This window comes from Oryctolagus cuniculus, chromosome 18 (genome assembly GCF_964237555.1).
Source record: "Oryctolagus cuniculus chromosome 18, mOryCun1.1, whole genome shotgun sequence".
NCBI classification, from domain to species: Eukaryota; Metazoa; Chordata; class Mammalia; order Lagomorpha; family Leporidae; genus Oryctolagus; species Oryctolagus cuniculus.
Genome location: NC_091449.1, coordinates 55227869 through 55253714, shown reverse-complemented (window position 1 = coordinate 55253714; position 25846 = coordinate 55227869). Strand labels below are relative to the sequence as shown.

The following is a 25846-nucleotide window of genomic DNA, read 5'->3' as shown; positions in this document are numbered from 1 at the left end:
CTTTAACACAAAAACTGTTAAGAGAGAAAGAAGTGCACTATGTAATGATTAAGAGAGCAATTCAATAGGAAGATATGATTATTATAAACATACGTACCTAATTACAGGGCACAAGGATATTCAGAAGAAATTTTAATGGATCTAAAGGTAGACATAGACTCTCATACAATAGTAATGGGGGATTTTAATACCCAACTTTCAGTAATGGACAGATTAACCAGACAGAAAATCAGCAAGGAAACTACAGAGTTAACTGACATAAAAAAAAGTTCCACAGAACTTTTCATCCTACAGTTGCAGAATACACATTCTTCTCACCAGTGCATGGAACTTTGCCTAGGATGGACCACATGCTAGGCCATAAAGCAAGTCTCAGAAAATTAAAAAAAATCAAAATCACACCATGCATCTTCTCGGACTATAGTGGAATGAAGCTGAAAGTCAACAACTCAAGAATCTCTAGAATACACACAAACACAAGGAGACAGAACAACTTGTTCCTGAGTGAATAGTGGGTCATTGAAGAAATAAAAAGAGATAAAAAGTTTCTAGAAATGAGTGAAGACAATAATACAACACATCAAAATTTATGGGATATAGCAAAAGCAGTGTTAAGAGGAAAATTTATAGCAATAGGAGCCTACATCAAAAAATAGAAAAGACACTGAATAAATAAGCTATCAATGCAACTCAAGGACCTATAAAACCAATGGCAAATCAAACCTAAAATTAGGAGAAAATAATTAAAATTAGAGAACAAAATTGGATCCAATACAAAAAAAAAATTCAGTGAAATGAAGAGGTGGTTTTTTGAAAGAATAAATGAAATTGACACACCATTGACCCAGCTAACCAAAAAAAGATGGAGAAGACCTAAGTCAATAAAATTAGAGATGAAAAAGGAAATATAACAGACACCATCGTAATAAAAAGAATCATCAGAAATTACTACAAAGAGGTTGGCGCCGCGGCTCACTAGGCTAATCCTCTGCCTGCGACGCCGGCACACCAAGTTCAAGTCCTGGTCAGGGCGCTGGATTCTGTCCCGGTTGCCCCTCTTCCAGGCCAGCTCTCTGCTGTGGCCCGGGAGTGCAGTGGAGGATGGCCCAGGTCCTTGGGCCTTGCACCTGTATGGGAGACCGGGAGGAAGCACCTGGCTCCTGGCTTCGGATCAGCACAGTGCGCTGGCCACAGCGCGCCAGCTGCAGAGGCCATTGGAGGGTGAACCAATGGTAAAAGCAAGACCTTTCTCTCTGTCTCTCTCTCTCTTACTGTCCACTCTGCCTGTCAAAAAAAAAAAAAAAAAAAGAAGAAGAAGAAATTATTACAAAGAGCTGTATGCCAACAAATCGGGAAATATAGAAGAAATGGATAGATTCCTAGACACATAAAATCAACTTAAATTTAGTCATGAAGACAATCTAAAGAGACAAATAACCAAGATTAAAATTGAATCAATAATAAAGACCCTCCAAACAAAGAAAAGCCTAGGACTGGATGGCTTCACTGCTGAATTCTACCAGACATTTAAAGAAGAACTAACTCTAATTCTTCTTAAACTATTCAAAACAATTGAAAGGGAGGGAATCCTCCCAAACTCCTTCTATGAAACCAGCATCACCTTAATTCATAAACCTGAAAAAGATGCAACATAGAGAACTACAGACCAATTTCCCTGATGAACATAGATGCAAAAATTCTCAATAAAATACTAGCCAATCGAATCCAACAACACATCAGAAAGGTCATTCACCTGGACTAAGTGGGATTTATCCCTGGTATGCAAAGATGGTGCAATATTTACAAGTAAATCAGTATAATACATCACATTAAAAAATTGAAGAACAAAACCCATATATTTATCTCAGTAGATGCGGAGAAAGCATTTGATAAAATACAACACTTTTCTTAATGAAAACTCTAAGCAAATTGGGTATAGAAGGAATATTCCTCAACATAATCAGGGCAATTTAACAAACCCACAGCCAGCATCCTATTGAATGGGGAAAAGTTGGAAGCATTCCCACTGAGATCCAGAATCAGACGGGGATGCACAGTCTCACCATTGCTATTCAATATAGTCTTGGAAGTTTTATCCAGAGCCATTAGACAAGAAAAAGAAATACAAATTGAGAAGATGGAAACAAAACTATCCCTATTTGCAGATGACATGCTTCTATAGATAGGGGATCCAAAAGACTCCACTATGGGCTATTACAACTAATAAAAGAATTCGTAAAATGTCAGGATATAGAATCAACACACAAAAATCAATAGCCTTTGTATACACTAACAATACCATGGCTGAGAAAGAATTTTTTTTTTGACAGGCAAAGTTAGACAGTGAGAGAGAGAGACAGAGAGAAAGGTCTTCCTTTTCCATTGGTTCACCCCCCAAATGGCCGCTACAGCCAGCGTGCTGTGGCCAGTGCACTGCACCGATCTGAAGCCAGGAGCCAGGTGCTTCCTCCTGGTCTCCCATGGGGTGCAGGGCCCAAGCACTTGGGCCATTCTCAGGCCACAGCAGAGAACTGGACTGGAAGAGGAGCAACCTGGACAGAACTGGCGCCCCAACCGGGACTAGAACCTGGGGTGCTGGCACCGTAGGCAGAGGGTTAGCCAAGTGAGCTGCGGTGCCAGCCCAAGAAAGACCTTCTAAGATCAATACCATTCACAATAGATGCAAAAAAATTAAATGCCTTGGAATAAATTTAATCAAGGAGGTGAAAGAACTCTATGATGAGAATTCTAAAACATTAAGGAAAGAAACAGAAGACACAAAAATTGGCAAAATTTTCCATGTTCATGGATTAGAAGAATCAATGTCATCAAAATGTCCATACTACCAAAAGCAATTTACAGATTCAATGCAATACCAGTCAAAATACCAGGGACGTTCTTCTCAGATCTAGAAAAAATGCTGACATTTATAAGGAAACACAGGAGACCTTGAATAGCTAAAGCAACCTTATACAACAAAAACAAAGGTGGAGGTATCACAATACCAGATTTTAAGACATACTACAGGGAAGCTGTAATCTAAACAGTCTAGTACTAGCACAAAAACAGATTGGTAGACCAATGGAACAGATTCGAAATTCTAGAAATCAACCCATGCATCTATAGCCAACTTATATTTGACAACGAGCTACAATCAATTTCTGGAGCAAGGACAGCCTCGTCAACAAATGGTGCTGGGAAAACTGGATCTTCACACACTGAAGTATAAAAGCAAGACTCCTACCATACAGCTTACTCAAAAATACACTCAAAATGAATCGAAGACCTAAGTCTATGATCTGATATCACCAGATTATTAAGAACATTGAAAAACCCTGCAAAACATTGGCATAGGCAAAGACTTCTCGGAAAAGACCCCAGAGGCATAGACAGTCGAATCCAAGATTGACAAATGAGATTACCTCAAATTGAGAAGCTTTCGCTCTGCGAAAGAAACACTCAGCAAAGTGAGAGGCAACTGATATAATGAGAGAAAGTATCTGCAAACTATGCAACTGATAAAGGATTAACAACCAGAATATATAAAGAGATAAAGAAACTCACCAACAACAAAACAACCCAGTTAAGAAATGGTCAAAGGACTTAAACAGGCATTTTTCAAAAGAGGAAATCCAAATGGCAACAGACATATAAAAAAATGCTCAGGATCATTAGCCGTCAGGGAAATGCAAATCAAAACCACAATGAGGTTTCACCTCACCCCAGTTAGAATGTCTTTCATACAGAAATAAACAAAGAATAAATGCTGATGAGGATGTAAGGAAAAGGTACCTTAATCCACTGTTGGTGGAAATGTGGACTGGTACAGCCACTGTGGAAGACAGTATGGAGATTCCTCAGAAATTTGAATATAGACCTATCGTATGACTCAACCATCCCACTTCAGGGAATTTACCCAAGGGAAAAGAAATCAGCATATGAAAAAGTTATTTTTTATTGTTTATTGCAGCTCAATTCATAATAGCCAACATATAGAATCAGCCCAAACGCACATGAACTGAAGACTAGATAAAGAAATTATGGGATATGTACACCATGGAATACTACACTGCAGTAAAAAAAAATAAAAAGAAATCCAGTTATTTGCAACAAAATGGATGGAACCGGAAATCTACATACTTAATGAAATAAACCAGTCCCAAAAGGACAAATACCATGTGTTCTCCCTGAGCTGTGATAACTAATAGAGCACCTAAAAGGTAATCTATAGAAGTGAAATTAACACTTTAAGATACAATTGCTTTGAACAGTCCTTGTCTCCACTATTGAGGAACAGTTTTTTTTTTTTTTCACACTATTTGTTGAACCCTTTACTTAGTATAGAGTTAATTATATGTGTATAAAGTTAATTGAAAATAGATCTTAGAAAAAATAAGAATGGGAATACTGGTCGGCGCCACAGCTCAATAGGCTAATCTTCCACCTGCGGCGCCAGCTCACTGGGTTCTAGTCCTGGTCGGGGTGCCGGATTCTGTCCCGGTTGCTCCTCTTCCAGTCCAGCTCTCTGCTGTGGCTCGGGAGTGCAGTGGAGGATGGCCCAAGTGCTTGGGCCCTGCACCCCATGGGAGACCAGGAGAAGCACCTGGCTCCTGGCTTTGGATCAGCGCGGTGTGCCGGGCTCAGCACACAGGCTGTGGCGGCCATTGCGGGGTGAACCAATGGAAAAGGAAGACCTTTTTCTCTGTCTCCCTCTCACTGTTCACTCCTCTGCCTGTCAAAAAAAAAAAAAAAAAAAAAATGGGAATAGGAGAGATAGGAGGAGAAAGGTGGGAGTGTGGGTGGGAGGGCAGGTATGGTGGGAAGAATCACTATTCCTAAAGTTGTATTTATGAAATGCGTGAAGTTCGTGTTCCTTAAATAAAAGGTTTCTGGGAAAATAAAAGAGCGGCCAGCATTGTGGCAGAGTGAGCTAAGCAGCCACCTGCAGCACTGGCATCCCATATGTGCAGCGGTTCTTGTTCTGGCTGCTCCACCTCTGATCCACCTCCGTTGATGGCCTTGGAAAGCAGAGGAAGATGTCCCAAGTGCCACCTATGTCAGCGACCCAGAAGGAGTTCTCTGCTCCTGGCTACAGCCTGGCCCAGCCCTGGAAATGCAGCCATCTGGGGAGTGAGCCAGTGTGTGGATGATCTCTGTCTCTCCCTCTCTCTCTAACTCTCCCTTTCAAATAAATAAATAGATAAATTGTTCTTTGAAAAAAATCATGCAGAGAGATACCATGCTCTCTTATCCAGTTCCCCAAGGGTGACATCTTGTGTAACTATGGGACAGCCAGGACATTAACACTGATAGGTTCAAGATAAGGAGATTCCCCCATGAGGACTAATATCCCTGATGTTGCCCTCTCATGGCCATGCCTACTTCCTTCCTAGACCTCGCCAACTGCAAACCTGCTCTCCTTTCCTACAATTTTGTCATCTGAAGAATATTAAATGAATGCAATCTGTGCAGTATGTTCCTCCGTGTAACTGGAGACAAAGGTGATGCGAATATCACTGGCTTGTTCCCTTTCACGCCGAGGTGTGCTCCATGGCATAGAGGCACCACAACTGGTCATCTGTCGAGGACATTCAGTTGGTCCAGTTCTGCGCTATGACGAGTAAAGCTGCTGGAAGCATTCACGCCCATGTCGTGTAAACGTAGGTTCTCATTTCTCTCCAGTAAACGCCCAGGAGTGCAACTGCTAGGACGCATGTTTAATTCAGGGAACTAATGAACTAGAGTGATTTAAGGTCTTAGCCTGGTGAATTAAGACCCTGGTTAGGATGCCCATGTGCTGTATCACAGTGCCTGGATTTGATGCCCGTCTCTGGCTCCATGATTCCAGTTCCCTGCTAATGTAGACCCAAGGAGGAAGTGGTTGATGGCTCAATTACTTGGGTCCCTCCCACTCACTTGGAAGACCTGGATTGAGCTGCAGGCTCCTGGCTTTGGCTTAGCCTAAGGCTTTTGGGGAATGAGCCAGTGGATTGAAGACTTCTCTCTGCCTATCAAACAAAGTAATAAGGGGGCTGGCGCTGTGGCGTAGTGGATAAAGCCATTGCCTGCAGTGCAAGCATCCCATATGGGCACCAGTTCGAGTCCTGGCAGCTCCACTTCCAATCCAGCTCTCTGCTATGGCCTGGGAAAACAGTAGAAGATGGCCCAAGTACTTGGGCCCCTGCACCCACATGGGAGACCCGGAAGAAGCTCCTGGCTCCTGGCTTCAGATCAGCACAGCTCCGGCCGTTGCGGCCAACTGGGGAGTGAACCAGCAGATGAAAGACCTCTCTGCTTCTGCCTCTCCTTCTCTCTCTGTAACTCTTTTAAAAAGATTTATTTATTTGATAAAGTGTTAAAAAGTAATAAAATAAGAAACCTAGCTTAGAGAATGAAAAATAGGTGGTATCATGAATTAGGCCACTTCAGAAGTTGCTATTCCAATCCTGGAGACAGCTTGTACTGACTGACCTCCTAGAATGACCAGAATGGTGTGCATCTGCGAGGCGTCTGGCACTAGGGAAACTGCTGGCAGGTGTAATGGACAACCACTTGTCTTCCACAGAGATGACACAACCCTGGCCTCCTGGGGAATGCACACTATCACAGCAAAATAGCACAAAGGACCACAAGAAACCGTGCACGATGAGAGGTGCGAGGCTGGATGCCCACCACGCTGAGTCGCTGGGACCCTCAACACTCCTATTCCAAGAAGGGGTCTTTCCCGGAACAGAGGAAAACTGCAACACAGCCCAGCATGCTTCACATTTGCATCAGAATACATTTGTGTGTTTAGTATACGTGCTGCCGAAGCAAGCACTGTATTTGTGTTTTTTTAAAAAGTGGAACAGACTTTTACCTAGATAACCTGAGCCATCATGGGGCTCTGAGCACTCCTGGAGCTAAGAATGAACACCCTCTTGTAAGGATGAAAGCGGAAACCTCCACCCAGAACCATGCTCGATTTAAAGACAGGAACAAAAACATCAGGTGCACACTTCCCCACCCACACCCCTTGGCCCTGAGGAAGCAAACCTCTGACCAACGGCAAACCTCGGCACCTCCCTGTGCCATATTCTCATTCCTGCTGCTTCCCCATTCTTCCCTGAATGGATTGGGGGTGCGCATGCCCCAGGTGAGGGTTACTTGTTCAATGTCTCTGACTCTACCCACGTCAAGACACCAGGGGGACCACCAGGCTCTCTGCCAAGTCCTAGAGAGGGGTACACGAGGAAGTCTCTCCAAACACACAAAGGCTCCCTCTCACGTCAACGTCGCGAGAACCAGCAGCCCTGGGTCCGCCCCACATCTGTCACCCACAGGCCATTTATTCCTCTCTCACGTTAGGATGAGTTTTAACATCCGGGGTCTTGAACAGCATGGAGCTGCATCACTCACCAGTCTGGCAAATGAAAAAATGTTTGTTGGAGCACGAGTCCTCTTGTGTCGTGGTCTGACCGGCGTTCCTGGACACGAGAGTGCAGCTGAAATGTGGCAGTTGGCTGATGACATCTGCTGAAAGAGACCGATGAGCCTCATACCCCAGACACACTTTTTTATTTATTTATTTATTTTTTATTTTTTTGACAGGCAGAGTGGACAGTGAGAGAGAGAGACAGAGAGAAAGGTCTTCCTTTGCCGTTGGTTCACCCTCCAATGGCCGCCGCAGCCAGCGCACCACACCTATCCGAAGGCAGGAGCCAGGTGCTTCTCCTGGTCTCCCATGGGGTGCAGGGCCCAAGCACTTGGGCCATCCTCCACTGCACTCCCAGGCCACAGCAGAGAGCTGGCCTGGAAGAGGGGCAACCGGGACAGAATCCAGTGCCCCGACTGGGACTAGAACCCGGTGTGCCGGCGCTGCAAGGCGGAGGATTAGCCTGGTGAGCCGCGGCACCGGCCCAGACACACTTTCAAAAGGCAAATATGGAAAGCAGCTTTGGTCATCTTCCATCAGGTGGAAATTTAGGACCCCCCACCTTATTAAGTGTTCTTCATCACAAATATTAACTTCATCTCGATGATAACCATGCCTTGGATTTTTCTCTCGAAAATCTAAGACCACAGTACAAGATTTCCACTACTTCTATGTAGGAGAGGTTATAGCTATCTAATTTCTTTCTTGTTTCTGCATGAAGAAATGTAATAATAAAGATACAGATACCAAGAAAAAAGAACATACGAGGTTTCCTTCTTTGGGGTGGTGTTTGGTCAAATGGCTAAGGCATCTGCACCCCACATCAGAGTGCTTCGATTTGATCCCTGGCTCTGGCCTCCAGCTTCCTGCCAATGAAGACCTAGGGAGGCAGCAGCCAGTGGGTCAAACACTTGGGTTCCTGCCACCCACGTAGGAGACCTGGATTCAGTTACTGGCTCCGTGCTTTGGCCTGGTCCGGCCCTTGTTGCAGGCATTTGGAAACTGAACAAGCAGATAGAAGATCTCTCATAAATAAATTTTTTTAAAATTTGACAGGTAGAGTTATAGACAGTGAGAGAAACAGGGAGAAAGGTCTTCCTTCCGTTGGTTCACTCCCTAAATGGCCACCACGACCGGTGCTGCACTGATCTGAAGCCAGGAGCCAGGAGCCAGGAGCTTCCTCCTGGTCTCCCATGCGGGTACAGGGCCCAAGCACTTGGCCCATCCTCCACTGCCTTCCTGGGCCACAGCAGAGAGCTGGAGAGGAAGAGGAGCAGCTGGGACTAGAACCCGGCGCCCCGACGGGATGCTGGTGCCGCAGGTGGAGGATTAACCAAGTGAGCCACGGCGCTGGCCCCATAAAAAATTAAAAAAAAAAATCCTTCCTCTTTATAATCTTATCCAATGCTTTTAGTAACAAATTTAGACAGGCTCTGGGAAAAATCTCCTCCCCTTTCCTTCTAATCAAAAGCTATGGCAACAAGAAGAAAATCCTGCAGAGGAATGAGGGTGATGACAAAGTGACTTATTTTTCTGTGCACAAAAGCACGAAGATTAAGTTTGCTTTCCTTCCCCTGTGTCCTAACAAAACTCGAGGAAGCTTCCTTCACAATGTTAAACCCTGGAGCCTTACCGGAGTGTTTTCTTTCAAGCCGTCTCTTTTGCCCAATCCACCACGTCGTCCCTTCTTCCAGAGATTTCTGGATGAAGCCCTGAACTGCCTGGTTCCAGGGGTTAAGGAGGTGGCCCCCACGGTCATGGCAGTGCTTCTCTGCTTCTGGGAGGGAGTACTGTAATCTGTGGAGCTGGTAACAGTGCCTTTTCCCCTGCTGCCCCGGGGCATTTAGGGGATTCCCCAGAAGCACAGCTGTTCTGATGCAGAGCCAGAGCCAGCCTCTGCCTAGGGAGAACATTTTCTCTGTGCACCGTGAGCGAGAACTTGTGGGGACACAGCAGCTGCCTGCTCCTTAAATATCCGTCTTCACGGGCTCGTCTCACTTAGCAGTATTATTCTCCTATGAACAGGGAATAATGTGCCACGGACACAAAAGGCTCTGCTCTGTTTTGTCCTGAGGACCCAGATGGCGTTTTCCGGTAAGCTGAAGGCAAACAGCAGAGATCAATACAACACTGCCCCTTTACACCACCCTGTGTGTCTATCAACTGGCTACGGCTTTAGCAAATAAAGACCAATCCCAGCACCGAGTCTAGGGCTTAAGGGGGTAGAGGATACTGAATACTTACCTCTGAATCGCTAAAAAAAAGTTGGTATGTGTATTTATTTTAAAAAAGAAAACATTCTTACCGACTACTAGGAATGAGTTTCTAAAAAGAAGCTTCATTGTGTATATTTAAAGTAAACAACGGGATTGCCGCACTGAAGAAGGAAATGCTTGTATCCTTCATCTAAGTGCTTTGTTTCCTGTCTAGCGCCGGAGCACCTGTGGGTACAGCCCGAGCCCCAGGGAGATGATGGTGTAATTACCACCGTCCTCATGCTGTACCCGGACCTCTACACATGTTCACCCTGCATACCTGCCCTGCCCAGAACTGATTTAAGTGACTGGATTCTGTTTCATAAATATGTACAAAACCACGCATGAACCCTGTCCTGGAGCAATTACACAATCACAAAAGCAAAAATATTTACAGAATGAATATAAATACAAACAAGACTGAAAACCCACAAGGTCCAGCCTCTGCTGAAGTAAACGGCGACAAACACGGCTCTGGATCGTGACTGCGCGGATCCCTTTGACTGCTGCTTGTGCGTTACAGGACTCAGGCCTGTTTTTTCTTTCTTTCTTTGAAAAGCCTTTGTTCGTACGGCACGCCTGTTGGTCTGCACCTGGGACACACCCATCATTTATGCGACAGAACTCGCTCTCCTTGGGGACACAAAGTCGCTAGAAATAACGCACACAAGGGTGGGCACTGAAACCACTCAGCAGGTCACCGTTAGCATATCTGTCCAAACCACGCTTACGCAGCTTCTCAAAGTCATCACGGAAATGCACACTAAAATTGAAGTCTCTGAAACACAGATTCCAAAATACATTCCTATTTGACAAACACTGCAGTAACCAAATCAAAGAAAGATGTAGTACAATCTCTAATTTCAAAAAGCCCAACTTTGTCTGAGAACTAAAGATACAATAATTGTAATGAAGAAACGCCGTGAAGAGTGCCACCACAAAGGGACAGTTTGAGTGCTAAGAAAGGCCAGAGGAGGGGCCGGCACCACGGCTCACTAGGCTAATCCTCCACCTAGCAGCGCCGGCACACCGGATTCTGTCCCAGTTGCCCCTCTTCCAGGCCAGCTCTGCTGTGGCCCAGGAAGGCAGTGGAGGATGGCCCAAGTGCTTGGGCCCTGCACCCCATGGGAGACCAGGAGAAGTACCTGGCTCCTGGCTTCGGATCAGAGCGGCGCACTGGCCGCGGCGGCCATTGGAGGGTGAACCAACGGCAAAAGGAGGACCTTTCTCTCTGTCTCACTGTCCACTCTGCCTGTCAAAAAAAAAAAAAAAAAAAAAAAGGCCGGCGCCGCGGCTCACTAGGCTAATCCTCCGCCTAGCGGCGCCGGCACACTGGGTTCTAGTCCCGGTCGGGGTGCCGGATTCTGTCCCGGTTGCCCCTCTTTCAGGCCAGCCCTCTGCTGTGGCCAGGGAGTGCAGTGGAGGATGGCCCAGGTGCTTGGGCCCTGCACCCCATGGGAGACCAGGAAAAGCACCTGGCTCCTGGCTCCTGCCATCGGATTAGCGCGGTGCGCCGGCCGCAGCATGCCAGCCGTGGCGGCCATTGGAGGGTGAACCAACGGCAAAGGAAGACCTTTCTCTCTGTCTCTCTCTCTCATTGTCCACTCTGCCTGTCCAAAAAAAAAAAAAAAAAGCCAGAGGAGGAAGAAATGATCTCCCCACAGGTGGGAAAGTGAGCAGTATGGGGGCGGGGGGAGAGGGAGAGAATTGTGTGTACATGAGGAGGACTTGTAGGATGCAGCGGGAACTGTAGCCACAAGACACGAATGCTCTCAGCATCAGGCTGGAGAGTGTGCACTCCATTTGGAAGGTTTTGGAGCAGGACATCTGCCCTTAGCAGGACTGTGTTTGTATTTTGCAAATTTCAAAGTTTCTAAATATCTTCATTTAACATATGAATACACAATGCATACGTATGCTTCATGAAACAAACATTTGAGACAGATGCAGAGACAGATTCTTATTTGTTGATTCACTCATCAGAAGCCCCCTTTTGCTCCCCAACAGCGGGCAGCGACAAAGGTGGGAGCCAAGATCTCCATCTGGGTCTCCCACACAGGTGGCAGGAACTCACTTTCTGAGCCATCATGGCTGCCTCCCGCAGTCTGTATCAGGAGGAAGCTAGATTAAGAGCTGCAAATGTTACACAGGTTTTCTGATGTGGGACACAGACGTTTTAACCAACTAAGCTGAACGCATGGTTCAGGCATTTCCCAGTGAGGCCAGTGTGGATGCAATCTAGTCAAGTCCACTCAAGCACTTTATGCAGTACTGGAAGTTCACGTCAACCCTTTCTACAGTACATAACACTTTTTTAAAAAAAAAAGAAATATTTATTTATTTGAAAGTCAGAGTTACACACAAGAGAGAAGGGGAGGGAGAGGGAGAGAGAGGGGAGGGGGAGGGGGAGGGGGGGAGAGGGGGGGTCTTCTATCACTGGTTCACTCCCCAAATGGTCACAACAGCCAGAGCTGCACCAATCCGATGCCAGGAGCCAGGAGCCCCCTCAGGGTTTCCACGTGGGTGCAGGGGCCCAAGGACTTGGGCCATCTTCTACTGCTTTCCCAGGCTATAGCAGAGAGCTGGATCAGAAGTTGAGCAGCCGGGACCTGAACCAGTGCCCTTATGGGATGCCAGCACTGCAGGCAGTGGCTTCACCCACTACGCCACAGCGCTGGCCCTCTGTAACACTCTTGATACACACCTTACCTAGAACATAAACTATCACAAATTTTAATTTTTAAAAAATATTTGAAGGTCAGAGAGAGGAAGAGATCTTTTGTCCGCTGAATCACTCCCCAAATGGCCACATCGGCCGGGGCTGTGCCAGGCTGAAGCCAGGAGCCTGAAGCTTCTTTTGGGTTTCTCCGGTGGGTGCAATGGCCCAAACAGCTGGGCTGTCCTCCACTACTTCCCCAGGTGCGTGAGCAGGGAGGCTGACTGTAGGTGCAGCAGCTGAGACTCGAACTAGCATCCATGTGTGACACAGGCATCGCAGGTAGCGGCTTCATCTGCCACGCCACAGTGCATGCCTCCCAAAATTTAAATAGAACTTGCCGAGAATAGGTGGGAATGAAAGAATCAACACTTAAGTAGTCTCTGTCGTTGAACAATTTAAGTAACTAAATTATGATAAATATATTCCACCAAAATGCTCTTACATGTAGACTCCAATACCTAGTATCTGAATTACTGCAGAATTTGTCAGGTTTACAAATTTATTCCAGCTTGATACCTCTGCACAATTGATGAAGCTCAAAAAAGCCTGTGATTTAACACCCCCCCCCCCCACGCGCGCTCTAACTGGGGCTACCACAGCACCTCACCTACAGGTGCCAACAGTAGCCAGGAAGGAAGTCACTCACCACAAGGTAACGCAGGAGCGTGCATCCAGACACGGAAGATGTTACTGACGCAGTTAACGCCGAGTGACCCTACAGAACCGATTCTCCAACCAGAACCTGGCTGGGGAAGAGGCTTCAGCATTCCCTATTGGGACAAATTTCTGGACAGGACTGGAAGGCGACAACTGGGTCAGCACGAAGTGTGGCAACTTACCAAAGCCCTAAGCTGCACACCCGGGGTCCCGATCAGGAAGTGTTTGGTGCTGGAGTTAAGAGGTCAGCAGCTCCTATCAGTCCCGCTGGGCTCTGGTCCCAGCTCCTCTCCTGGTTCTTCCTGTGAACATCATCCCGGGAGGCGGCAGGGATGGCTCAAGCACTTGAGTCCCTGTCTCCCATTTGGGAAATTGGACTGAGTCTCCTGCCTCTAGCCCAGCCCTGGCTGTGATAGGATCTTGCTCAGTGAAACTTTCCTAGGGGCCGTGTCCGTGACGCCCGCAGCCGCTATGAGCACTGCTGAGGGTGCTGGCTGCTCCGCTTCTGATCCAGCTCCCTGTCAATGCGCCTGGGAAAGCAGCCGAAGACGGCCTGGCCCGAGTCCTCGTGTCCTTGCACCTGCGGCAGAGACCAGGAGGAAGCTCCCGGCCTCCTATCTGGGGACTGAGCCCGCGGCGGGAAGATCTCTCCCTCTAATTCTGCCTTCCAAATGAAATAAATTAGTATTTAAAAAATTGTTTTTTCTATGCATAATGAAAGTTATCCTTGCACTAGGGACTAGAGGTGCAGGGCCTAAGGAAATGCTCTAATTTCTTTGTTTAAAAATGCATACTCATTCAGCTTTTCAAAGATTTTTTTTATTTGACAGGTGGAATTATAGACAGAGAAAGGTCTTCCTTCCGTTGGTTCACCTCCCAAATGGATGCTATGGCCGGCGCGCTGCGCCGATCGGAAGCCAGGAGCTTCCTCCTGGTCTCCCTTGGGGTGCAGGGCCCAAGCACTTGGGCCATCCTCCACTGCACTCCCGGGCCACAGCAGAGAGCTGGCCTGGAAGAGGAGCAACCGGGACAGAACCCGGCGCCCATATGGGATGCCGGCGCCGCAGGCGGAAGATTAACCAAGTGAGCCGCGGCGCCGGCCCCCTAAACGAAATCTTAAGCATACATTAATACTATATAATCATATTAATGCAATAAAAATTTTCACAGTGGCCCAACTACCGACATACGCAACGGTACACGATGGTCTGATACACGCATGCGTCGTAAACAGAACTCCTTTTGAAGGAAGGGGCCGTGGAAGCCTCAGGCGGCTCTGCAAGGCCGCGGCGGCGCCCAGCCCAGTCCCTCGGTGCTCCCAGGGCGGGAAGCCTCCTGGCATCAGCTCGACTCCGCCGGGGACCTTGGAGGAGTCCGCGCGCCACCTGCCCTCCTCCGGAGCCTTGGCTCCTGAGGGCCGGGCGTGACCAACACGCAAAACCTGGGCGCCAGAGCCCAGGGCAGCAACGCCTCAGCAGGACTGCAGCGGGGCGGGAGGGGGCGTGGCCTCCGCATTGGCGCATGCGCGCCAAACCAGCACGCCGCACCCGCCCTCCCCACCCTCCTGCCCAGCCATTGGCTTATTGCCGGCTACCGCGTCGGCGATGTGGGTGGAGCCCGCCTCGATTTCCTCCAATGGCGGAGAGGCAGAGGCAGGCTCCGTGGAGGAGGAAGCATGGCGTGGAGACAGCTGAAAGTAAGTTCGGCGAGTGAGGCGTGCGGCGCCGAGCAGGACCCGCGCGGGGCCTGGGGGAGGGGAGCACGCAGGGCCAGCCCGGGCAGGCGGGGGCGGGAGGCAGCCCCGCGAGCGCGGGCCCCCGGGGCACCTGCCAGGGCTGGCGCGCGCGCACGTCCACGTGTCCTCGCTCCAGTGCGCGCAGACGTGCCGGCCGCTTCGGCCAGGCCGCCGTTCCGGTCAGGAGTCCTCGGAGCCCCCGGCGGGGCGTTGACGGTCGCGAGGGCCCTGGCTGTGGTCCCCTGGAGCACGAGGAATCCGTGCTCTGTCTGCATCGTTACCGACGCAGCCGATTACGACCCTTGCGTAGGGAACAAAACGCGAACCTTATGTGGCTCGATTCTCCGGCTTCCCGCGAGCTCCCCCCGTTATCACCGGGAGGCGAGCGACCTCCCAGTCTGTACCGCTCTCTTCCCAGCGGCCCCACTTGCTCGAGCGGTGGCTTCTTTCTCTCCACGAGATCAGTTTCCCCAGGAGCGGGGCCCAGGTCCTCTCGCCCTCTCGCGTGTTCCATCGGGATGTGGTCACTAGTTTTGCAGATGCACACGAGTGACAGCATCTGGCCGTGATGGAGAAAAGCGCCGCGAACTACTTGAGCTAGGATAGTGCTTCTTGCCCAGATAAAATCTTCACTTCCTTCATTATCTCGAACTAGAACCCTAATAGAGACTTCTGTGGGTAATTTTTGAAGTCGTAATTCCTTAATTGGAATAAAGGCGAATGTATAGTAAAAACAACAGGTGTTGACTACCTGTCAGCCTTGTATTTAACCTCTGAATAGAATGTGTCACTGGTGTGTTGTGTTGTCAGACACCCTAAGCAAAGCGCCGGGCCACTCCTGATGGGATTTGCTGAAATGATGAACAGTTCTTGTTCTGTGCCAGTTAGTACAGCTGCCTCTTAATTTACAGGATAATTGTATTCCTAGAAAAGCCAGTGTGTATGAAGACAGCTTGTGCTTGTATGGTCAAGTGGTTTCGCTCTCAGCTCAGCTATGTGGGCAGGCATCTACCCACACCAGTGTCACCAGCAACATTCCAAAGTCTTATGGGCCACGGGACTCTTCATGTCTGAAGCCAGGAAAAATGTTTGACCTGTGTCCCGTCCACTCAGTCTGTTGGCATTACCGGTGCTGTTTCCAGTGAAGTGTCCTCCACATGTCCCCTAGGGGGCAGCACTGCCCCTCTCCTGAAAACAACTGGGCTAGAGCCCTAAGCAGACCTGGCCTGGTGCTGTGTGTACTGCCAGACCCTGGAGACCAGTGTGGTCCCGACTAGAAGTGACGGCCACCCACGTCAGCAGAAGGCTGGACACGGAGTCGTGTGATGTCACAGGACACCCTCGGGGTGCGTAAGTGCCAAGGGCCTGGCCTGGCGCAGAGCCCCTCACGGGCTCTTTTCTTCCAGAAGCGGGCCCTGGACGCGGCGATCATCCTGGGGGGTGGCGGACTCCTCTTCACCGCCTACCTGACAGCTACAGGGGACGAACGTTTCTACACAGAACACCTGATGCCGGCTCTGCAGGGGCTGCTGGACCCGGAGTCAGCCCACAGGCTGGCCATTCGCTTCACCTCCCTGGGGCTCCTTCCGCGAGCTAGGTATCAGGACTCTGAAATGCTGGTAAGGTGCTCCTGGGATGCGTTGGGTTCCGGGAGGGAGGTCAAGTCCCCCTCACGGGGCTCGGCTGTTAGGGACCGATGCCGCTGGAAGCCGGGCCCAGGTCCGCAGCGCAGACCTGCAGCTCAGTCTGAGCAGTCCTCGGGATTATCACACAATGGAAGTTATCCTGCACGACCCACGGGACACTGCCGGGCGAGGCAGCGTTCTCATTCGGTCCTCACAGCTGCTGCACGAGGCAGGAACGGTGGCACAGAGCCGTTAAGTGACTGCCCGAAGTCACACACAGGAAGTGGCAGACCCAGGATTCCGACCTGTGGGTCTGCCTCGCCCAGGTCCCAGCTCAGCCTCCCCTCTGCCTGGTAGGGAAGCAGGCCAGTCATCAGACACTGATGGGATGCAGCTACCTCGAGCCCGCCCCTTTGTGCAAGGCACAGACACCTGTTGCAGCCTCCATCAGCCCAACATTCAACACCTGGGCCTCCCCGCCCCCCGCCAGGCCCCGGCACTGTGCCTGTGCCGTGCTCTGGGGATACTGCGGTCACCTAGACAAGGAGGATCCCTGGCCTCACCGATGTCCTCACGCAAGGCAGGGCAGTTTCCTTTTGGGAACTAGTTACCCTCCAGCGCCGAGTCCTGGTACCCGACTCGCGTCCTGAGTGCGCCAAGGCTCTGCAGGGTCAGGAAGAGCGCTGCTTTCCCTAAGCTTTCCTTACCCCCAGTTACAGTGTCAAAGTTCCGGAGCCGGGTGGGCTGCAGACACTCAGGTTCCGGGGTGGAACAGGCCCTGCAAGGACGCACAGCCGGCAGAGAGCAGCTGGCCTCGGAGCTGGCCCTGAACTCCACTGCGTGGCCCTGGCTGGCGGCAGCGTGTGCACGTGGGGGCCAGGCTCCCCGGCTGACAGCCAGGCCTCCAGAGACTCTCCTCCCGAGCTTTCTGTTGCCCCGACTCTTCCCTGGCGTCCTGGCCTCGGCCCGGCTGTGGGGCGGAGTCCCCAGGGCGGGCTGCCTCGACTAGCCAGGGGCTCTGGCTGCCTGCAGGAGCCATGTAATTCAGGGCTCGAGAGGGGCCTGCAGGCTGCGAGGGGAGCCTGTCCAGCAGCCGGGGTGGAAGACCCTGTCTGTCCGAGAGGAGGACCCTCAGGCCAGCCAGGCTTCTTGCTTCCCAGGACCCTGCGTGGCCACACGCATGTGCCCACCTGCACGTGTGTTGGGGCCTGCGTTCTCACCGCTGGCCCACGGGATCAGGCGCACTCGCTGGTCTTCCCCGGGCTGATGGCACACGGCGCCGCCCTGTCCTCAGCTCCACGCAGCGTCTTTTTGTCCGCTGGGCTGAGAGGGAGGCAGCTGGGGCTCATTTCTCTAGACTTCTTCAGTTGATTAAAGGGCTTCGCCGCTCGCACTGGTTTCACAGTGGCGCTTCCCAGGGGCTCTCGAGCCAGGCTAGTAGATGTGAGGGTGTGGCCTGTCAGCAGTGACTGGCAGAGTGGGCCCGTGTCCTGTCCGAACCACGGCCAAGCCAATTGTGTCCCCAGCCCCGGAGATAAGGAAGCCTGTGGTTCGCGGAGTGGAGCGGGCATGGCATCACCTGCTTGGCATTGTTGAAAATGGGCCCCTCAGACTACCCACCCCCCAGCATTCTGAAGCCGAATGTCTGAGGTGTTGTAGGCTCTCCAGAGATCCCGGTGTAGGTGCTGGGGAGCACGCTCTCAGAAACCCCAGGTTAGCCTGTGCACCTCTCACTTCTCCTTCCCAGGAAGTGAGAGTCCTCGGCCACAAGTTCCGGAACCCAGTGGGCATCGCTGCGGGATTTGACAAGCACGGGGAAGCCGTGGACGGCCTCTACAAGATGGGCTTCGGTTTTGTCGAGGTAGGAAGTGTGACTCCACAGCCTCAGGAAGGGAACCCGAGACCCCGAGTCTTCCGCCTCCCTGAGGACCACGCCGTCATCAACAGGTAGGCCCGTGGCCCCAGCTAATGGGACGCCTCCTTGCCAGCTGGCTTTGTTTCTGATGTGCGGGGACGTTTGTGTCATTTGGAATGTTCAGGAGCTCTGCTGGGCATCCGCTGGGTGCCAGGCACCTGCCTCCCGCCGAGCTCAGAGGGCAGGCTTTGTCGTTCCCACTGAACAGCGCACGCGGAGCCGGGCAGCTCAGCTAATCCCAGAGATGACGAGGGGCGGAGCTGCGGCCGGCGGAGGCGCGCTGTGCTTTCTCCAGGCCTGGCCCCGATGCCGTCCCGTGGAAGTCCAACGCGCGCCCTGTAGTGTAACCTAAATACTCTAGTGACCACATTAAAACAGTAAAGAGAACTAACATGCAGTTAACTGTCCTGGATTTTATTAAACATTATTTACAATTACTGTGTTCTAGTTACACGTAATATATCCAGAACGTCAGCGTTTCCACACAGAATCCGTGAAGCAGCTACTTGTTGTCCTGGACCAGGTCTTCCGCAGCCAGTGTCGGACCTCCCAGCGCCTCTCGGTTGAGAGCAGCTGCCGGGGCGCCGGAGGCCCCCGTGGTCCCGGGCCTGAGCTCTGGGGTTGGGCAGGCGGCCCTGGCCTCCAGGAGTAGCTCGACAAGCAGCTCTGAGGACGAGGACTCCTTGCAGACTGTGTGGCCTTCTTCCCTTGGTCATCCTTGGGCGTGCAGCAGCAACCGGAACGGAGAGGAGCTCCTCTTTGCTAACAGGATTTTGAGGCACCTCCTCAGGAGGATTTGTTTTGGGGGGCCAGGGAGACCCAGAGAAGGAGCGAGAAGGGAAAGACAGTGCTTCCGTGTGTTGGTTCACCTCCCAGGTGCCCACAGATGGCTGGGAATGGCAGAGGCTGGGAGCTGGGAGCTCCCCCAGGTCTCCCACGTGGGTGGCAGGGGCCCAGTTACTGCAGACGTCACAGCTGCCTCCCATGCTCTGCATTAGCCAGAAGCTGGAGTCAGCAGCTTCCTCTGCGTCTCCCACGTGGGTGCAGGGGCCCGAGGACTTGGGCCATCTTCTACTGCTTTCCCAGGCCACAGCAGAGGGCTGGATCGGAAGAGGAGCAGCCAGTATTAGAACCGGCACCCATATGGGATGCTGGCACCACAGGGAGAGGATTAACCTACTGTGCCACAGCACCAGCCCCAACAAATGCCCACTGTCTTGGGGGCCGTGTAAGGCCTTCTGGGAAGTTGACCTGTCGGGACTGCTTGCTGCTTTTTGTGCTGGTTTCTGGGAAATTTTCCAATGTTAGAGATCAGGTTATTGATCTTTCTGTTGCATTGCTGTGGGGATCAATATCTTTAAAATTGGCTAGGCAAAATACATGACGGGTCTTCAGAATCTATGGACAATGTTTATTATGCAAAGGCTATGCATAGATTTTTGCACCAACATAAATGTGTAATTCCTTTTTTCCACAAGCTTTTTGAAGTACCCTTGTAGCATCCTGAACCAGGAGAAAGGGCGAGGGGCTGCTTCATGCAAGGGGGAGAGGGAGCATGTGATCTGTGCCAGGAAGCGCACCCCGGGAGGGGTGGCGTGAGGCCCACATGGGAGGTGGGAGGTGTGTAGGTATCAGAGGATTGGTGAGGGCTCAGGGAGTAGGAAGATGGCTTGGTAAGGAGCGGAGGTGGGATCCAGGCAGGGCCGGGGCAGCCACTGCTGACGAGTGCCGGCTACCTCCACTGCCAGCTGAGCAGCTTGTTTGCATAGTAGTTTTTAAGATTTACTTATTTGAAAGGCAGAGCTAAAGGAGAGAGAGAGAGAGAGATAGATCCATCTGCTGTTTCACTCCCCAAGTGTCTGCAGTGGCCAGGGCTGGGCCAGACCAAAGCCAGGAAGCTGGAGCTTCTTCCAGGTCCCCCATGTGGGTGCAGGGGCCCAAGGACATGGGCCATCCTCCACTGATTTCCCAGGTGCATTAGCAGGGAGCTGGATTGGAAGTGGAGCAGCCAGGTCTTGAACCGGTGCCCATATGGGAAGCTGGCATCACAGAAGGAGGCTTAACCTGCTATGCCACAATGCTAGCCCCTGTGTGTACACTTTAATCTTTCCTTTTATGCTTGATGATGATCTGGCATGTTCTCTAGGAATCCCAGGGGGTGTTGAGGCTGGAAGTATATAAACATTCTAATTTAAAAAATTTTAAATATATTTAGAATAGGGAAGGTTAAGATCTCTCATTTGTTGGTTCACTCCCCAAGTGGCTGCATCCAGGAGCCAAGAACACAAACCACACCTCCCATATGGGTGGCTGGGACCCAAGTACTTGAGTCACCAGCTGTTGCCTCCTAGATGTTGCATTCCCACATCAGTAGGAAGCTGGGATTGCGAGCAGAGCCGGGACTCGAACCCAGGCACTCTGATTTGGAATGTGGGCATCCCAGGCTGCATCTTAACTGCGGTGCCAAATGTCCCCTTCCCCCGCTCTGTTTTTGATGGTGGAAACGGCCAAGGCGCCGTGGCTCCCAGTGCTCTGCCTCTAATCGTGCCCTCCCCCATTTGCTTGTGTGCGGCAGGTACGGATTTAACAGTCACGGGCTCTCGGTGGTGGAGCACAGGTTACGGGCCCGGCAGCAGGTGCAGGCCAAGCTCACAGAAGGTAAAGTGTGGCTGCCCCAGGGGGGCTTTCTTCATGTGCTACAAGGGAACTGTGGGAGAGAGGCTGGGAACAGGCCCAGCGGAATAAACACGACTAAGCAGTAAACAAGAGCCACCCAGGAGTGGGGACACAGATTCCTACAGGAATTTGCCTGGTTTCACCACAGCCTCCAAGATTTTAACTGAATTCCACACTTCAGCAAAGGCGCCCTCCATTTGTCTCAGGAAGAGCCCTGTGCCGTAGCTTACCTGGGGCAGCTGGGAGGGGCGGAGCCAGGCGGCTGGCAGTGCTCGCCAGGACAGCGAAGCGGAGCGCAGGGCGTGAGCGCCGCCTTCCAGCCTCCCGCTCTGGTGCACTTTTGTCCACTGTGGAAATGAAGTACTGCTTTGAGCAGGGTTAGTGAATGCAGAGCAGCACGCAGAAGTCAGTGAAGGTCTGGTGCTCTCCCCCGGCTCGGGGATACCCAATAGGAGGGCACTTCAGAAAGTCTGGAAAAAGTGGAGTTAAACGATACATTTATGTTGGTGCAAAAAATTGAAGTCCATGGATTTCTAAGCAAGGTGGCCACGTTACTTAGGTGCAACATGAGACACTTCTGAGAGGGGCTGTCCTGGCGGTAGTGGGCCTGGTACCTTAGCTTGGAATCCAGGGTCTTGCCCCGCCCAGAGAGGACTTCTCAGCAGAGCATGTGTGAGATGCACGAGTGAGGACAGACTTACTGCAGAGGTGAGCGAGTGAACACAGATTCACACGTGAGTGTGGCCCACCCCACGTGGAAAAGACCCTTCATGAGTGGGCCAGAGAGAGAGGAAGCCTGGCTGTACCCTGCTGCGGTCAGGGGCAAAAAGAGACCTCTCCTCCGTTCTCAGCCACTCCTGGGGTGGGGCGGGGGGTGTGGTGCCTTAATTAATACACAGATGGGGCGGGGTCTTATGCATGCAGCCACCTGGGACTTTTCCAGCACGTCCATGTGGGGTTTGATATCCACGTGGTCATCATGGCGACTCTTCCTTCCTGGTCCCTGCTGGCAAGAATTCCAGGTCACCTTGACACACCACATCACTGGGAGGAGGGGTGTGTGGTCACTCTAAGCAGAGTGGCTTTCCTCAGAGAAGTAAATTATAAATCATAAACTAGACCTCTGCAGTGTAGGCATGGTATGGGGAATACTCCCCAGCCTTTATTCTTTGTTTTTCCTCACACTGGCATAGCCGTCCCGTGACTGCAGTCCCATGAGGAGCCTCTGGGCGGGCAGTCAGCCCCTGACTTGCCTAGTGGGGTCCGCCTGCTCTCAGCCTGTGTGTGGGGCCTACCTTTTCAGTCACTAGTTATTGCCCTTGTTTCTCTGCCGCCCACTACACTGAGCGCTGTAAAGGGCAGACTGGGGCAGAGCATCCTGGCGGTCACCACTTTGTCCTGTGAGGGTGGAGTGCTGCTGTCTGGGCAGCAGGTGGCAGTGTCACGCCGTGGTTCACAGGGTCAGCAGGTGTGGAAGTGGATGTGGAAGCGGCTAGGAGCTGTCTGGTGAGGGGTGGCCCTAAGGTGCAGGAAGTGATGTGCGAACACACAAGCGTGGCCTGTGCTGTTTTCAGATGGGCTGCCACTGGGCATAAACCTGGGGAAGAACAAGACTTCGGCGGATGCTGCCACAGACTACGCCGAGGGGGTGCGCGTCCTGGGCCCCTTGGCCGACTACCTGGTGGTGAACGTGTCCAGTCCCAACACGGCCGGGCTGCGGAGCCTCCAGGGAAAGGCTGAGCTGCGCTGCCTGCTGACCAAGGTGGGCGGCTCGTCTCCGCTGTGCCCGTTTCACCAGCCTGTCCTCCCCACTCCTCCCCACTCCTCTCCTCCTCCTCCGCGGCACTGGGAGGAGCCGTGCTTAACCCTGGGACAACTCGGGCCCCTTCCCTGTGCCCCCCAAAGCACCCCGTGGCCCGTATCAAAGCTGATTACGTGAACAGTGTCACTGCTGCGTCTTCTGTCCCTGCTACTGCCAACCCCCGAGGGCCGTGAGAGCAGGGACCTTGGCTCTCACGTACCCCTCTGTCCCTGCGTGCAGCTCTGTGAGGGAACTGGATGATCGTTTGTCACATGGTACTGGTGCCGGTGTTTCCTTATTATCCTCTAGGGACAAAAATCTGTACAACCTTGTGATAGTAGCCAGTGCCAGTTCCACGGAACTGAGTGAGATCCATCTGATGTGGGCTGTGGGTAACTGAGGGCTGGGCTGCCTGAGAAGAAGGTGCATGCTTTGGTCTGGAGCTGCAGGTGTGGGTGCCCTGCTGGGCTGTGTCTGGGGTCCCCACCTCTGGCCCTTGTTGCCCTAGGTGCTGCAGGAGCGGGATGCCCTGAAGGGGGCGCACAAGCCAGCAGTGCTGGTGAAGATCGCCCCCGACCTCACGGCCCAGGACAAGGAGGATATCGCCAGCGTGGTGAGAGAGGTCCGAGTCGGGCCGGCCTGGGGGGCTGTTGTTACCTGCAGAGGCACCTGGCTGGTGGGGATAGCTCAGGACGGCAGCTTCTGTCACATCCTCTGTAGTGAGAAGCACTGTGCTTCTGTGTCAGCCTGCCCAGGCCTCTGTGCCATAGGAAAGCCATGGAAACAGATGGAGCCCAGCGCTGCTGGTTCAAACCCTGGTTCTGCCTACCCAAGGCGCTGTAAAGTGAGCGGATCGTTGTGGGGGTCAGAGGCTGTGCTGCTGCCACGTTACGGAGGCTCAGGATGGTGGTTGCTGTCGTCACGTTGAGCTCAGCTGAGCTGAGTGAGGTCTGGTGCAGCCCCCAGGGGCTGTGCAGTGGGCCCTGCCCGGCTGCTGCCTCAGATCTCCAGGGAAGCTTCTCTGAATGCTGGGGCCCTGACTCCAGGCTGTCTGTCTCCCTCTGCAGTTGGGCATTGATGGATTGATCATCACGAACACCACGGTGAGTCGCCCCGCCAGCCTGCAGGGGGCCCTGCGCTCTGAAGCCGGAGGGCTGAGCGGGAAGCCCTTGCGGGATTTATCAACTCAAACCATTCGGGAGATGTACGCGCTCACCCAAGGCAAGTGTTCTGGGGTCTGTGTCTTGGGACTGGTGTGTGGCTCCGGCTCCGGGCTGGGACTGGAGTTTTGCCCTGATCTGCACTGGCGGGTGGGTGCCGTGGGGCTGACGTCCTGGGGGTGCAGGCCTCACGTCCCTCGTCGGCTGTGTTTCCCTGCAGGCAGGATTCCCATCATTGGAGTTGGCGGAGTCAGCAGCGGGCAGGACGCGCTGGAGAAGATCCAGGCCGGGGCCTCCCTGGTGCAGCTGTACACGGCCCTCACCTACTGCGGGCCGCCCGTGGTGGGCAAGGTCAAGCGCGAGCTGGAGGCCCTTTTGAAGTGAGTGCCACCGGGAGGTCAGGGGTTGATTAGAGTGGCCTGAATCCAGAGCCACTTGGGCCTTCGTTCCTCATTCAGAAGATACTGGAGGGGTGGACTCCGGACACAGGGAAATCACATGACTTCTGCTGAAGAATGAACTGGGCCACGGGGATTCAGAATTCACCTCCAAGGCAGAGGTGCCCATGCATTTGAAAGAGGGGCCTGAGAGTCCTGCTAGAATGAAGTCCAGGCAGGGGACCCTTTTTTCTGCCAAGGACAATTTGAATATTTATAGTATCATTCACGGGCCATACAAAATTGTCAGCTTAAACCTTAGCCTGCTATAGGTTTACTGAATTTTGAGCCCCTCCTGCATTTGCCTTGAGGGTCTTGGAGGGCCTGTGAGCTGCATGTTCCCCCCCGGCTTAAGCAGTTAGTTATGTAGCAGGGTGAGGGCTGTCGGCACCTGATTCCCTTCCTGGTCAGAAGCCGTGGCCGGGTGAAGACAGTGCAGAGAGCACACACAAGTCGTGTCTGGGAGTGACGATGTGTCTGGGAGAGCAGGGCGTATGGGTACACGGGGCTTCCTGCTAGAGCAGGGCCTGTCCTCTACCATTTGGTGGACTTGCTTTTTGGCCTCTCTTTCCAGAGAGCAGGGTTTCAGCAGAGTCACAGATGCCATTGGAGCGGATCATCGGAGGTGAGGATGTTGGCCGATGAACTTGGCCTGGAACCTTCCTGTGAACTCGGGCGAGCCTTTGTGGCCGGACCGTGAGAGCGTAGACTGTCTGAGTCGTGCCTGTCAAAGCCGATCACTGAGGTCACCAGGATGAGCAGAAGGTGTTCTCCAGTGGCTTGGTCGGAGCGTAAACTGCAGTCATTGGTCCTTCTAGACTCGAATCCTGAGATCCGTCATTATGGCAAGGACACTGGATTTTTGGAGAGAAAAATCATGGAAAAAATACAGCCATTAAAACCCGAATTTAAACCCACAGGCCTTGGCCACACCATGCAGGCCTTTCCAGGCCTCTGTTGGCTGGGTCAGCAGTGGACTTACTAGGAACTTGCCTGTCTTTCATTCTTTATTTTTATTTCTGTGTTTATTTTGAAAACACTCCAAGCAGAGGCAAACTTACTTGCATAAACACTTCACTTTGATTTACCAGCTGCTAACATTTTCACACTTGCTTTATTTCTAGAAGAACATATAGATAAGACATGCACATTATTCCTGCGTTTAGTATTGCTGAAGCACCTGAGGTCAGTTGCAGCTGTCATGACCTTGAATACGTACGTGCTCCGGTGTGTGTCTCCTGAGCACACTGATGTTAATTTTGAAATGTATTGGAGAGGCACACACAGGCAAGTAGGCAGAGATCTCTTATCCACTAGTTCACCCTTTGGCAGTGGCCAAGGCTAAATAAAGCTGGGCACTGGGAACTCAGTCTGAGTCTCCCATGTGGATGACAGACTCAAATACTTGGGCCATGACCTGCTGCCTTCCAGGGTGCTGGAATGGGAAGTGGA

At 51.9% G+C, this 25846-nt stretch overlaps 2 protein-coding genes across 2 annotated transcripts in view; one reads left to right on the top strand and one right to left on the bottom strand.

Annotated features, from left to right (window-relative positions):
• PKD1L3 (polycystin 1 like 3, transient receptor potential channel interacting) overlaps window positions 1–10185 on the bottom strand; it is an 81954-nt gene extending 71769 nt beyond the window's left edge. Inside the window, 2 exon segments of the mRNA XM_051846978.2 lie at window positions 7399–7512; window positions 9048–10185. Coding sequence (XP_051702938.2) covers window positions 7399–7512; window positions 9048–9327 — 394 coding nt within the window. The 5' untranslated portion in view covers window positions 9328–10185.
• A 4402-nt stretch (window positions 10186–14587) lies between these two features.
• DHODH (dihydroorotate dehydrogenase (quinone)) lies at window positions 14588–25489 on the top strand. Its single transcript, XM_051846973.2, has 9 exons — window positions 14588–14741; window positions 16187–16399; window positions 18153–18352; window positions 20896–20978; window positions 22571–22758; window positions 23306–23419; window positions 23865–24022; window positions 24182–24337; window positions 24969–25489. The coding sequence occupies exons 1-9, from the start codon at window positions 14721–14723 to the stop codon at window positions 25021–25023; spliced, it is 1188 nt and encodes a 395-aa protein (XP_051702933.2). The 5' UTR covers window positions 14588–14720; the 3' UTR covers window positions 25024–25489.
• The last annotated feature ends 357 nt before the right edge of the window (window positions 25490–25846 follow it).

What these genes read in the sequence shown, in the direction of transcription:
- DHODH (XM_051846973.2), top strand. Translation starts at nt 14,721, where the DNA reads ATGGCGTGGAGACAGCTGAAA. An exon ending in ATCAGGACTCTGAAATGCTG is followed by an intron (nt 16,400 to 18,152) that starts GTAAGGTGCTCC and finishes TCTCCTTCCCAG; the next exon opens with GAAGTGAGAGTCCTCGGCCA. An exon ending in GCAGGCCAAGCTCACAGAAG is followed by an intron (nt 20,979 to 22,570) that starts GTAAAGTGTGGC and finishes TGCTGTTTTCAG; the next exon opens with ATGGGCTGCCACTGGGCATA.